At 59.6% G+C, this 14174-nt stretch overlaps 1 protein-coding gene across 1 annotated transcript in view; it reads left to right on the forward strand.

The window, feature by feature from the left end:
- The window catches only part of LOC105808120 (obscurin-like), a 108162-nt gene that overhangs the window by 38919 nt on the left and 55069 nt on the right, over positions 1-14174 (forward strand). The window contains 13 exon segments of the mRNA XM_012641682.1: positions 1854-2117; positions 2585-2848; positions 3211-3474; positions 3784-4047; positions 4409-4672; positions 5026-5072; positions 5696-5873; positions 6446-6709; positions 7152-7418; positions 7544-7816; positions 8145-8417; positions 9119-9315; positions 9492-9567. Of these exon segments, the coding sequence (XP_012497136.1) occupies positions 1854-2117; positions 2585-2848; positions 3211-3474; positions 3784-4047; positions 4409-4672; positions 5026-5072; positions 5696-5873; positions 6446-6709; positions 7152-7418; positions 7544-7816; positions 8145-8417; positions 9119-9315; positions 9492-9567 (2895 nt within the window).

The raw sequence follows: 14174 nt of genomic DNA on the forward strand, positions 1-14174 counted from the left end.
ATTCCTTTTTGAACATATGTCTCTCCTCTCACACTTTGCTATTACCATTAAGGAGAAACCAGGCTATACTATCAACACTTTGCTTAGAAATCTCGTCAGGTAGACATCCAATTTCAGTGTTTCCAAGTTAGTTCTACCTTCCATAAAACATTTGACTACAATTTGATCAGGGTCTTTGCCACTTTATAATAAGGGTCACCTCTCTCCAGTTTCCAATAGCACATTCCTCGTTTCCATCTGAGGCCTGACCAGAAGCACTTTCTTTTTCTTTCCTTTTTTTTTTTTTTGAGGCAGAATCTCACTGTGTTACCCTGGCTAGAGTGCAGTGGCATCATCATAGCTCACTGTGACCTCCAACTCCTGGGCTCAAGTGATCCTCCTGCCTCAGCCTCCAGAGTAGCTGTGACTACAGGCACCACCATGCCCAGTTAACTTTTTCCATTTTTGGTAGAGATAGGGGTCTCACTCTTGCTCAGGCTGGTCTCGAACTCCTGACCTCACTCAAGTGATCCTCCTGCCTCAGCCTCCCAGAGTGCTAGGATTACAGGTGTCAGCCACCATTCCTGGCCAGAAGTGGTGGCTCACACCACTGCTTAACATATGGATATTTTTAAAAAATGGAATTTTTAACATCTATTTTCGCCAACACTGCCTTCATGGCAAACTCTTCCTTTTTCTAGCATGCACCTCAAAAATCTTCCAGCCACGTCTCATTACCTGGTTCCAAAGCCACTTCCTTATTTACAGGCATTTGTTGCAATAGCACTGCACTCCTGGTACCAAAATCTGTGTTCATTTGCTTGGGCTGCCATAACAAAGCACCACAGACTGGTGTCTTAAACAACAGAAATTCGTATTTTGTTTTTTTAAGTTCTGGAAGCTGGATATCTGAGACCCAGGTGTCGCCAGGGTTGTCTCCTTCCGAGGGCTCTTTTCTTAGCTTGCAGACAGCTGTTTTCCCCATGTGTCTTCTCATGGTTGTCCTCCTGCATTTGTATTCAAATCTCCTCTTCTTATGTGGACAGCATTTGTATGGGTTAGGATGTACCCTCCTGACCCGATGAACCTTGATCACCTCTTTAAAGACCCTATCTTCAAACCAGTCACATTCTGAAGTAATGGGGATTAGGGCTTCAATATTTGACTTTTGGGTCACCTCGTAACAAGGTGTAGCCAGGGCGGGCCCAGGCGAGCTGTAACTTGGGAGCTGTCACTCTTCCTGGCGTGGGACAGGAGAAGGGGATGGCAGGTTGTAGTGTCAGGTGTGGTGTAGAGGCCACAGCTGGAGTCTGGTGTCTACGTGATGTGAGCCAGGGCAGTGGGTGGGAGTGTAGGTCTATAGGGTCAGAAAAGAGGCAGGTGACATGGAAGAGCAGGGCCTCACGGGGGCTGGGAGGATGTACAGTGAGCCCAGACGTGTGGGATGGACACCCTGCCAGGGAAGGGTATCTCCTGTATCTCCTGTATGAGGGACAACAGCGGGGCAGTGAATGTCATGACATGGAGATGCCTCCTGTGTGGTTACAGGGGTTGGGGAGGAGAGAGAGAGGGGGTGGGGGGTGTCCATCACGTTGTTGCAAATCGGAGGAGCCTGTGCTGCTTCCCAGGCATGAGAGGTTCTGGGTAGGACAAGATGCCCTTTGAGAAGATGAGAGGTCTGGAACGGAGCCCCCCTCCCAGCTCCCTGCCCCTCGCAGACAGAACTCAGAAGGCCTCACTATCTGACGCTCTTGGGCCTGCCTCTTGCCACATCCTCAAAGCCTCCTGCTTCTGTGTCCTTCCTGGATGTTGAGCTTGTGTCCCTCAAATCCGCCAGAGGGTTTGACGGCTTCTGTCCATGTGACCCTTCCTAGCCCTTCCTGCTCGATTCATTCAAGATCTGAAGACCAAGGAGGCCACTGAGGGGACCACAGCCACTCTGCAGTGTGAACTGAGCAAGGTGGCCCCTGTGGAGTGGAGAAAGGAGCCCGAGACCCTCAGAGATGGGGACAGGTACAGGCTGAGACAGGACGGGACCACGTGTGAGCTGCAGATCCGTGGCCTGGCCGTGGCGGATGCTGGGGAGTACTCGTGCGTGTGTGGGCAGGAGAGGACCTCGGCCACGCTCACCATCAGGGGTAAAGACCACGTGTGGTCAGGCACAACTGTTCTGGCGTCTAAATATTGACTTCCGGACATCTGTCTCCACTCTTTCCATCGTTTCTCCCCATCTCTGTGTCACCCTCTACCTGTCACTCCATGGAATCCCTTCCACCCTCCCACCACTGTGCCATAGCGGGTTCAGTCACATATTCCTGTTGGATTCTGTGTCCCCCAAAGTTCTGCAGAGCCTCTGATGATCTCCTTGTGTTTCCATCCCTCTCTGGCTCTGCCAACCAGATTCATATAAACGTGAGGCCCGAGGAGGCCACAGCCGTGTGGTGCACAGCTTGGGCTGGGGGAAGCCACAGGCCACAGACTGTGCTTGGCGCACCCTGCACGTGGCTCATGTCCAGTGGGTTTTGTGTCTTCTCTGTCTGTCCACGTCCTGTGTCTCCTGTGTTCTCAGAGGGTGTGATTGTGCCCATGTCTTTCTGACCCCCAGCCCTGCCTCCCAAGTTCACAGAGGGTCTGAGGAATGAAGAGGCCACAGAAGGGGCCACGGCCACGCTACAGTGTAAGCTGAGCAAGGTGGCCCCCGTGGAGTGGAGGAAGGGGCCCCAGAGCCTCAGAGATGGGAACAGATACAGCCTGAGGCAGGACGGGACCACATGTGAGCTGCAGATCCGTGGCCTGGCCGTGGCGGATGCTGGGGAGTACTCGTGCACATGTGGGCGGGAGAGGACCTCGGCCACGCTCACTGTCAAGGGTAAAGATCATGTGCGGTCATGTAGACCCGTGCCTTGGTGTCTACACATTGTCTCCCTATCATCACCTTCTGCCTCCCAATGTGGCACAGCTCCTATGGTCACCCTGTGAGCATCTGTCCTCTGTCTTGGGTCCTCTGGCATCTCCCACCTCCCCTTCTCCTTGCTGAGAGACATCCTCATGTTCATGTTTATCTCTCTGTGCTCTGTTCCTCCCATTGGCTCCTCACCGTCTGTACGTGGGTTTGCTCGTTCATGCCATGGTCCTGTGGCAGTTTGTGTGGCTCTATGTGGGTGTCCGTGTCCTGTACACAGAGTCCTCCAGACAGTCTGATGTTCTCAGTGACCACTTGGTCCTTCACAGCCCTGCCTGCCAGGTTCATAGAAGACATGAGAAACCAGGAGGCCACAGAAGGGGCCATGGCCACACTGTGGTGTGAGCTGAGCAAGGCAGCCCTTGTGGAGTGGAGGAAGGGGACAAAGACCATCAGAGATGGGGACAGATACAGCGTGAGGCAGGACGGGACCCAGTGTGAGCTGCAGATCCATGGCCTCACCATGGCTGATGCCGGGGAGTACTCGTGCGTGTGTGGGCAGGAGAGGACCTCGGCCACGCTCACCGTCAGGGGTAAATATGCTGCATGAACAAGTAGATCGTCCTTCTCGTGTCCAGTTATGAGCCTCTGCCATCCATTTCTGCTCATTCCGTGGTGTTCCCCCGACTCTGTGCCACATTCTTCCCATCACTCCACGGAATCCCTTCCAGCCTCCTGGGCTGCTGCGTGAACCATAGGAAACCCGCGTGTTTAGCCTGCTTCCCTTCTCAGTGCCACCGTGGGTTCCGTCCTGGGGGATTCTGTGTCCTTCGGGGCGTGTTCTGCCCCCCAGCGCCTTCTAGGGAGGCTGATGTTCTCTGTGTCCATCTGTCTGTCCCCAGCCCTGCCTGCCCACTTCATCAGAAGACTCAGAAACAAGGAGGCCACAGAAGGGGCCACAGCCACACTGCAGTGTGAGCTGAGCAAGGCAGCCCCTGTGGAGTGGAGGAAAGGTCCTGAGACCCTCAGAGCTGGGGACAGATACAGCCTGAGGCAGGATGGGGCTGAGTGTGAGCTCCAGATCCATAGCCTCACTGCGGCGGATGCCGGGGAGTACTTGTGTGTGTGCGGGGAGGAGAGGACCTCGGCCACGCTCACCGTCAGGGGTAATGGTTGTGTGTGGCCACGTGGACCTGTGGCTTGATGTCTGTGCATTGTGTCACGTCACCACCTTCTGCCTCCCAATGTGGCACAGCTCCTGCGGCAACCTGTGGGCATATATCCTCTACTTGGGGTCCTCTGGGTGTCTAACGTGTCCTCTTTTCCTTGTCAGTAGATGTCATCATCGTCACGTCCTTCGCTTTGTCTCTGTTCCTCCTGGGCCTTGTGCTCTCTTACCATCTGTACTTTCCTTTGCTGACTCGTGCCGTGGTCCTTTGGCAGTTTCTGTGGCCGTGTGTGGTGTCCGAATCCTGTACACAGAGCCATCCAGTCTGATGTTCTCAGCAACTGTTTCGTCCTCCCCAGCCCTGCCTGCCAGATTCATAGAAGACATGAGAAACCAGGAGGCCACAGAAGGGGCCACAGCGATGCTATGGTGTGAGCTGAGCAAAGTGGCCCCTGTGGAGTGGAGGAAGGGGCCCGAGACCCTCAGAGATGGGGACAGACACAGCATGAGGCGGGACGGGACACGATGTGAGCTGCAGATCTGTGGCCTGGCCGTGGCGGATTCCGGCGAGTACGCATGCGTGTGTGGGCAGGAGAGGACCTCGGCCACACTCACCGTCAGGGGTAAAGACCACAAGTGGCCACATGGACTGCTTTTTGGTGGCTGCCCATCACCTCTCTGCTCCCATTTGTGTTCTGGTCTCTTGGTCTTGGTTTTCTCTCCATCCGCAGTGTCTCATCCTCTCTGTTATGTTCCTGGCTGCTCTGTGACTTGTGCACAGGCTGGACCAAGGGGAGCCACCATCCACAGCCTGTGCTCAGCACAAGCAGTGCGTGGCCCATGTCCAGTGGGTTTTGTGTCTTTTGTGTGTGTCCACGTCCTGTGTCTCCTGTGTGCTCAGAGGGTGTGATTGTGCCCATGTCTTTCTGACCCCCAGCCCTGCCCGCCAAGTTCACAGAGGGTCTGAGGAATGAAGAGGCCACAGAAGGGGCCACGGCCATGCTACAGTGTAAGCTGAGCAAGGTGGCCTCTGTGGAGTGGAGGAAGGGATCCCAGATCCTCAGAGATGGGGACAGATACAGCCTGCGGCAGGACGGGACCATGTGTGAGCTGCAGATCCGTGGCCTGGCCGTGGAGGACGCCGGGGAGTACTCGTGCACATGTGGGCGGGAGAGGACCTCGGCCACGCTCACTGTCAAGGGTAAAGACCACATTTGACCGTGTCGACTTGTTGCTTGGTGTCTACACATTTTCTCCCCATCACTAGCTTCTGCATCCAAATGTGGCACAACTCCTGTTGGCAACCTGGGTCGTCGGTCCTCTAACTGGGGTCCTCTGGGCATCTCCCACCTCCCCATCTCCTTGTCACATCTCTTCACGTTCACATCCACCCCACGTTCTCTGTTCAGCCTGGGCCGCTTGCTTTCTCACCGTCTGCACCTTCACTCACTCGCTCACACCGTGGGCCTTTCGCGGTTTGTGTGGCTGTGTGTGGCGTCCGTGTCCTGTACACAGAGTCCTCCAGTCTGATGCTCTCAGGGACCGCTTGGTCCTCTGCAGCCCTGCCCGCCAGGTTCATAGAAGGTGTGAAAAACCAGGAGGCCACAGAAGGGGCCACAGTCACGCTGCGGTGTGAGCTGAGCAAGGCGGCCCCCGTGGAGTGGAGGAAGGGGCCCGAGACCCTCAGAGATGGGGACAGATACAGCGTGAGGCGGGACGGGACGCAGTGTGAGCTGCAGATCCGAGGCCTGGCCATGGCGGATGCCGGGGAGTACTCGTGCGTGTGTGGGCAGGAGAAGACCTCGGCCACGCTCACCGTCAAGGGTAAAAACCACATGTGGCCTCGTGGACTCATTCGGGTGTCTGCCCTTACTATGTGTCCAGCCCTGGGGCCACACAGTGCCCTCTCCTTGTGGTCGCCCATTTCCCCCGTGGCTCTTGCTGTTTGCCCCTCTCCTGTCTCCTCTCGAATCACAGCACTGGGGCTTGCCCTGATCTCCCTCCAAATGGCCTCAGGTCACCGGTCACTGTGGTAGGGACAGGATTCCCTCCTGTCCCCCCCCATCCGCTCAGCTTTCTGCCACCCTTATTTGAGCCTTGAGGCCTCTTAGCTGGAGATTGTCACATTCGTCTCTAGGGGAAGTGAGGCGGGACCCATAGACCCTGGCTCTGACTGTCAGTGTGGCCTTGTGGGACAGACACAGTCGGCCACACCTCCGGGTCTAAGGGGACATGGTCCTGCCTTGGGGTCTGGGGGTTGATGCAGCCCTACCCTGGGGAGCACGGGGTGGGGGTGGACAGAGGCGACCTGCCCTGGGGAGACGGGGGCACGGCTGTGTCCCAGGGTCCGAGTGGGTGCCAGAGCGTGGTCTCCAAGCGAGCGTGCCTGCCCGTAGCCCCGCAGGTGCTGTTCCGGGAGCCGCTGCAGAGCCTGCAGGCCGAGGAGGGCTCGGCGGCCCGCCTGTGCTGCGAGCTGTCCGAGCCGGCCGCCGTGGTCTGGAGCAAGGGCGGCCTGGAGCTGGGCGCGGATGCGCGCAGGGAGCCGCGGCTGCGGGGCCGCACCGCGGAGCTGGTGCTGCGGGACGTGCGGCGCGAGGACGCGGGCGAGTACACCTGCGCCTGCGGCTCCCAGGCCACCAGCGCCACACTCACCGTCACAGGTGGGTCCCGGGCTGGGCTGGCCCCTCTCACAGACGCAGGGCGTGGGGTGGCGCAGAGGGGACGGAGCAGTCCCGGTGCTCTGGGCTGACCCTCGGAGCCACAGCTCTGCGTGGAGGGAGCCCCGGCTGCAGGGACGGGGCTCCACGGGACAGGTGCAGCCTGCCCTGAGGCTCTGGCCCCACCCCCTCCCCGCCCCAGGCTGCACCGTTCAGGTGTCCGAGACCCCTGTATCTGCTCCCGGCTCTGTCATCTATCCCGTACTTGTGCCCTTGTGGGGCCTCCCCCACCCTGGCGTAACTGCCCCCTCCTGGTAGCGGGTGCCCCCTCGACCTGAGTGGTTCCCCAGTTCCTGCCCTTTCATCTCCCCAGTAAGATTGCCCCTGGCCCTCCTCACCCCGCCACACTGCCACCTGCACCCTCACGCCCACCCTCTCCCCACAGCCGCGCCCGTGCGCTTCCTCCGCGAGCTGGAGGCGCAGGAGGTGGCGGAGGGCGGCACGGCGCACCTGCGCTGCGAGCTGACCCGGCCGGGGGCGGGCGTGGAGTGGCGCAGGGGCTCCCTGCAGCTCTTCCCCTGCGCCAAGTACCAGATGGTGCAGGAGGGCACGGTTGCCGAGCTGCTGGTGCGCGGCGTGGAGCCAGAGGACGCGGGTGACTATACCTGTGACACGGGCCACACACAGAGTGTGGCCACCCTCTCTGTCCGTGGTGAGCTGCCCGCGGGCCCTGCTCATCCCCTACCCTGTGTAGCGGCCAGGCGGGGAGGGGCTTGCCCAGAGGCAAGCTCCTGGCTCTAAGCGTCCCTTCCTGTGTTCCTTTCTGGGTCCCCACAGCCCCCAGCCCCAAGTTCAAGACGGGGCTGCAGAGCTTGGAGCAGGAAGCAGGCAGCGTGGCCCGGCTGTGCTGTCAGCTCAGCCAGGCGGCGCCGGGGGCTGTGGTGCAGTGGCTGAAGGAGGGTGTGGAGCTGCGCGTGGGCCCCAAGTACGAGATGCGGAGCCAGGGGACCACGTGTGAGCTGCTGGTCCGCGGGCTGGAGGCCAAGGACACGGGCGAGTATGCCTGCGTGGTGGGCGGCCAGAAAACCGTGGCCTCCCTCAGGGTCAAAGGTGAGCCCTTCCCTGCCACACCCACGCCCTCCCCCCCCGCCGGGTTTCAAGCTCTCTTCCTTCTCATTCCTGTGCCACATGGTGCAGGAGCCTCTGAGAGAACTTAGGGACCAGGGAGACAGGTGCCCCCAGCCCAGGGTCTGCCCCCAAGGAGCTCAGTGTCACCGCGGGGGCTGTGCTTGGGAGCACATCTCGGGGGACAAATGCCGTGTGGCGCAGATAGGGGCTGTAGCAGAGGGTGTGAAGGTGGCCAGGAAGACTTCCTGGAGGAGGGGGCATGGATGCTTTGACCTGGCTGGTAAAGTGTCCCCCTTGCCCTGCCCCTCAGAGCCTGAGGTGACCATCGTTCGGGGTCTGGTCGACACGGAGGTGCAGGTGGACGAGGACGTGAAGTTCAGCTGTGAGGTGTCACGGGCCGGGGCCACGGACGTGCAGTGGCGACTCCAGGGCCTGCCGCTGCAGAGCAACGAGGTGACAGAGGTGGCCGTGCAGGATGGCCGTATCCACACACTCTGGCTGAAGAGCGTGACACCTGAGGATGCCGGCACCATCTCCTTCCACGTGGGCAGCCACACGTCCTCTGCCCAGCTCACCGTCAGAGGTAGCCAGCTCTGGGCACGCGGCAGGCGGGCCATCCCAGATTGCGTGTGGGGCCCAGGAGCGGCTGGGGGACAGAGACAGGCTAGAGTCCTGGCCTCTGGGGGCAGGGACCTGGCAGGGAGGTAGACCTGTGAGCCGATGATTTCAGGGCGTCCCCTCCCCAGGACGTCAGGGTAGATGGGGCTGAGTTAGGCTGGGGGCCAGGTGGTGGTGGGCTTCTCAGAGGATCCCACAGTATTGGAGCTTAGCTCCCCATAGCGTGGCCCTGGTGAAGAGGCCACTGCAAACTGTGGCCCACCCCCAGCCCTCAGACATCTGCACTGTCTCCATCTCTGCCGTTCCACTAGCTCTGAAACTGGTCCCATCCACACATCATCCATCCACCATCCATCCATTCGTCCATTTCCCCATCCTCCCATCCACCATCCATCCATTCACTGTCCATCCACCTATCCACCATCATCCACGCATCCATGCATGCATCGTCTACCCATTTATCCATTCACTCACCACCAGCCATCAGAGTCCACCCTGCAGACTCTACCAGGAGCTGGTGTGGGGAGCTGAAAACAGGCTCCCATGTGCTTGTCTTTGGGAATTGGGGTGGGGGTCCTTAGGGGTGGACCCCGGGGACATGGAGGCTCTGCTGATTGAGGGGGCATCCCAGACGCCGAGGCTGATGCCCATGCCTCCCGTGCCCAGCCCCTGAGGTGACCATCCTGGAGCCCCTGCAGGACGTGCAGCTCAGCGAGGGCCAGGATGCCCGCTTCTGGTGCCGGCTGTCCAGGGCCTCAGGCCAGGAGGCCCGCTGGGCTTTGGGAGGGGTGCCCTTGCAGGCCAACGAGATGAACGACATCACTGTGGAGCAGGACAACCTCTACTCACTCACCCTGCACAAGGTGGGGCTCCTGGGGACTTGCCCCCACCCAGTTCCAGCTCCGCTCGGGAAGGTCTTCCAAGGGGATTGGGTTGGGGAGGTGATAATCCCTGTCACTGGGGGCTTGCAAGATGGGTGGGCCCCATTCGGTGAGGATGGGTCTGCCGGGGCCAAGCATGTCTCTCCATACTCCCGCAGGTGACCCTCGAGGATGCTGGAACCATCAGTTTCCAAGTGGGCTCGTGTAGCTCTGAGGCCCAGCTGAAGGTCACAGGTGGGCAGCCTCTCCCACGCCTGGGCCACGCTGCCCAGGGAGGCCCTTCCTTCCTGGGCACCACAGCATCTCACCCGTTGGCAGCTGTCAGGGGGACAGGACCCAGGACTAAAGCAGTGATTGTGTCTGGGGCTGGCAGTTTTCTGACCCCTGGCCACTAAAGCCATGGACTAGAGAGGGCACTGGGGTGGGGGGGTTGGTGAAGATCACCTTGAGAAGTTCCAAGGGCTGTGGGGGGCCCTGTCCAGGATTAGAGCTGTCTGTGGGAGGGAGATGGGGAGCCCAGCAGCCATGGGCTTGGGCCCCAAAGTGGAGGCAGGGTCTTCCCGATTCCTGCCTTCCAATCGCCTCCCCTATGATACAGATGCACACATCTGCACACATGGCCGTGTTCACACACTATCTGCCCACCCAACAGGCTCAAAAGTGTAGGAGCAAAAGCTTTCCCATGATACATGTACAGATTTGGGCAAGCGCACAAACAGGATTTCAGGAACCTTCACCTTGGGTCATACCTTGCCCCTGGAGCTGGTCATCTTGGCCTGAGTGCTCCTCTCCTGCTGTCTACTCCTAGGGCTCAAACTGGTCCCCCCATCCACCCATCATCCATTCATTTATCCATCTACTCATCCACACGCCCATGATCCCTCCATCCACTCTCCATTCATCCATCCACCATGTATCCATCACCCATCTGTGCATCCATCATCTATCCACCTGTCCATCCATTATCCATCCATACGTCAATCCATCTGCAATATGTCCATCCACCCATTCGCCCATCCATCCGTCCACCTATTCAGCCATTCACCTGTTCACCAGCCATCCACCCTTCTATCTACCTACCCATCCATCCCTCCACTCACCTGTATACCATCCATCTACCCACTTCCACCCACCCATCCATTCATCTATTCACCATCCACCGTCCATCCATGTTTCCATCCATCTGCCATTCATCTGCCATCTATTATCCATCCACTCGCCCATCCATTCACCTATTCACCATCCACAATCCATTCATCCATCCATCATCCACCATCCATCTGCTATCCATTCATTCAACATTGAACAAACCCTTTAAGCCCCTACCTTTTGCCAAGTCCTGGACCTTAAGATGGTCCAGATGCAGTGTGCCCTCAGGGAGTCCCCACTCAGCTGGGGGAGCAAAAGTGTAGGAGCAAAGTGCAGGAGTCCCCACTCAGCTGGGGGGAGTTGTACATGGAGAGAGTATGTTCTGCATCCCAGGTGCCACCCCCCACCCTCGAGTCTCCAGGGGTAGATGGATGCAGTCAGTTCTGTGTCCTGTGGGCTGGGGTGTTTCCAGATGCCAGTGCCCTTGAGTTGAGTGAGGAAGAGGGAGCGTTTCCAGGTGTCCTGAGCAGGGTCAGGGCAGGAAGGGCCTGGTGTGGTCACCAGGGTGGGCAGCTGTGCGGGGGCAGCATAGAGCTGGGCTGTGCTTCAGCCCCTCTCTGGCGAGGTGTTCCCAGCCTGGGTGAGCTGGCACATCCGGATGCCTGGCCATGGCCTCGGGGGCCGGGCCCCGGCATGGGCCTGTGAATGGGTGCCAGGCAGGCAGTGTGATGGGTGGGCTTGGGAGCTCGTTAGTGACAAGAATGAAGAGGTGGCCGAGCAGGATGAGGTGGCAGTCGGATGTGCACTTGGGAAAGATGGCCAGGGCAGAGTGGGGGCTGCTGCTGGGGTGTCGGTGGTACACTTGAACGAGAGAGCGGGGAGGCTTCCTTCCAATGGAGAGCCCGCTGGGGCGGGCACAGGGCCGCCTTGCCCGGCACTGTCCTGATGAGTGGCTGGTATCTCCGTAAGGGCTCCCCTGCTACCCACCTCTCACCCTCCGCCCCATGGGGTGAAGGTGTCCAGGCTTTGCCAGCTGTGGACGGTTTCTCTGTCTCCACGCGGAGGCTCCCGGGCTGGCGCGGGGACGTGCTCAGAGGCAAGCAGGGTGCAGGGCGGCGGGTGGTAGAAGAAGCCTTTGGCTCTGTCCTCCTCTCTCGACTGGTCTGTGGGCAGTGGTGGCCTGAGGGTCCCACCGAGAGGTGGGTGGGAGGGAAGAGGACTGGAGCGGGGCACAGGGTAGGCAGCAGCTTCACCTGTGTCTGGGAAGCTGCCTGAGCTCAGGCCCTGCTGTGTGATCGGGCAGGGAGCAGTTGCCACTTGGTATTCGGGCCCTGGTAGCCTAGAGCCAAGGGGACCTCAGAGCACATCTAGACAAAGTGCTCTCTTGGCATGGGAGGAGCATAAGCTTCCACACCCCCAGGGATGGAGGGCTCCCTTCTCACCCTCTTAGAGTGGCAGGCCCTGCGGCCTCTCCTTCCCCCCCACACCGGGTCAGATAAGGCTCCAAATGGCAGAAAGGGCCTCAGGCGTGGAGCCTGGGGCTCGTCCATTCCTCCTGCTGAGAAGGGTACACGTCTTCAGCTTCCTGTGGGTAAAACCAGGCATGTTCTGAGGGGTGTGGGGTGTACCTGGGGGCTGAGCCAGTCTCCATGGGCTCGCTGTGGGTTGGCTTTGTGTCTCCTCCTGTGATCAGGGTGGGCCCACTGGCCCAGGTGGATTTCTAGACCCCAACCCTAGGCCACCTTGCCGGGCCAGGTGGCCCCCACCCCCGTGACTAGTCTCAGAGCTGGTCTGGCAGGTCCCTCTTCTGACGCCAGCTGTAGAGAACAGCATGCTCACTGCTGCTCTGCTGCTGTACTTCACAGCAGGGACGCTGCCGCGCCCAGATGTGCGTGGGCTTTTCCTAAGTGTTCTCCTGGAGACTGCAACTGGGTGCCCATAATTCAATTTAATTCTGACACCTTCTACCTGGAGTTAGAGTCAGATCCTACAGGTTACCAGCCCAGCCCCTCAAGACGCCCCCACTTCAGACGCCAAGCAGAAGTCCCAGGCCACCCACACTTCTGACTGCGTAGCTATAAATTGGGGGTCCCACTACCCTCTCCTTGAGTTTGATTAATTTGCTAGGACGGCTCACAGAACTCAGAGAAACAGCTACATGCAGCAAGTTATTATAAAGGACACAACTTAGGAACGGCCCAATGGCAGAGATTTACAGGGCGAGGGGTTTGGGGAGCGGGCCCCGACCCTCCGTGTCCTCCCCGGGCGCGCCGTCCCCCAGCACCGCCGTGTGCACAGCCTGGGAACGCGTGCAGCCTCTGGAAGGAGTTTGTGTGGAGCGTAATTAACCTCTGGCCCCTCTCCCTTTCCCAGAGCTTGGTGGGTAGGGTGGAGACTGTCAGCCCTCTAAACTTTTGGTCCTTCTGGTGACCAACCCTTCCGGAAGCTATGTAGAAGCCCCGCCGAGTAACCTCACAGCTTGAACTCAGCTGAGGTCAAAGGGGCTCGTTCTGCATAACGAAAGATACTCCTCTTACTCGGGGAAATTCAGAGGGTTTTAGGAGCTGTGTGCCAGCAACCAGGGACCAAGACCAACTCCATTATTGTACCACGCCCCACGTCGGTAAGCCCCATAGTGGCCCAGTCCTAAGACCCCAGGGTGTCCCAGCCCAGCCCTCCTTCTCGCCCTGTTGTGCAGAGGCAGCGCTGTGCCTGGTACGTGGCTTGCAGAACGTGGACGTCTTCGCAGGGGAGGTGGCCACATTCTCCTGCGAGGTGTCTCGTGCGGGTGGGCCGGAGGCTCGCTGGTGGCTGGATGGGACCCTGCTGCAGGACGGCCCTGAGAGCGCCATTGCTGTGCGCAATGGGACCTTTCACTCCCTCGTGCTCTCAGGCCTGGGGGTGGCAGACTCAGGCACCGTCACCTTCCACGCGGGGCCCCTGGTCTCCACGGCCAAGCTGTTGGTCAAAGGTATTGGCCGATGGGACCCTCCCATGCTGGCACTTCTGCCTCTGCTTTCCATATATGCTTCCTGTGGGCTCCCGTGTGGCACAAGTCCCTGGGACCGGCCCCCGCGGCCATGGACCGGGCATCCCTCCATGCATAGTGGTTGACTAGGACGGCCCAGGTGGGCACCGTGGGCGGACCCTTGTCCTGCTTCCTGGATGAGAAGTCTGGGCTTGGGGAGCAGTTTAGCTGGAGACCAACCCCATGCCCACCCGGCCACTGCCTTGCTGGCCACATGTGCCCAGCCACGAAGCACAGTCCCCTGTGGAGGCAGGAGCGGCCCCTGCCTGGCCTGTCCCTGCTTGCACCCGCTTCCCCGGCTGTGGGCTCAGTGTGGGCTTGTGCCCTTCTGGGAAAGACTGGCCATACGGGGAGCCCCTCCCGGTGGCTTCATGTGGTGCCTTTGCCCCATGTGCTGTCGTAGAAAACGTGGAAGGTTTACCCGAGTTCCAGGGCGAACAACCATTCATTGAGTAGGATTTCAACAAGTGGAGATGGGATGGAGGCCTGAAGGTGGGCGGCAAAGTCCCCGGAGAGGGGCGAGCTGGGCTGAGGTTCTGGATCCCGAGCTAGGGCCTGAGGGCCTTCGCGGGGAGACCTTGGTGGGGGTATCCCTGCTGGGGCAATGTGCCCTGGGCCAGAGGGAGGTGGGGACAGAGGGGGCCAGGAGGGCCCAGCTGGACAGAGACGAAGCCCGACAGTGCTACCTGCCACGGGCAGGGTGAGGTGTGTCCAGCATGGACGG

Source organism: Propithecus coquereli, unplaced genomic scaffold (genome assembly GCF_000956105.1).
Source record: "Propithecus coquereli isolate 6110/MARCELLA unplaced genomic scaffold, Pcoq_1.0 Scaffold168, whole genome shotgun sequence".
NCBI lineage: Eukaryota > Metazoa > Chordata > Mammalia > Primates > Indriidae > Propithecus > Propithecus coquereli.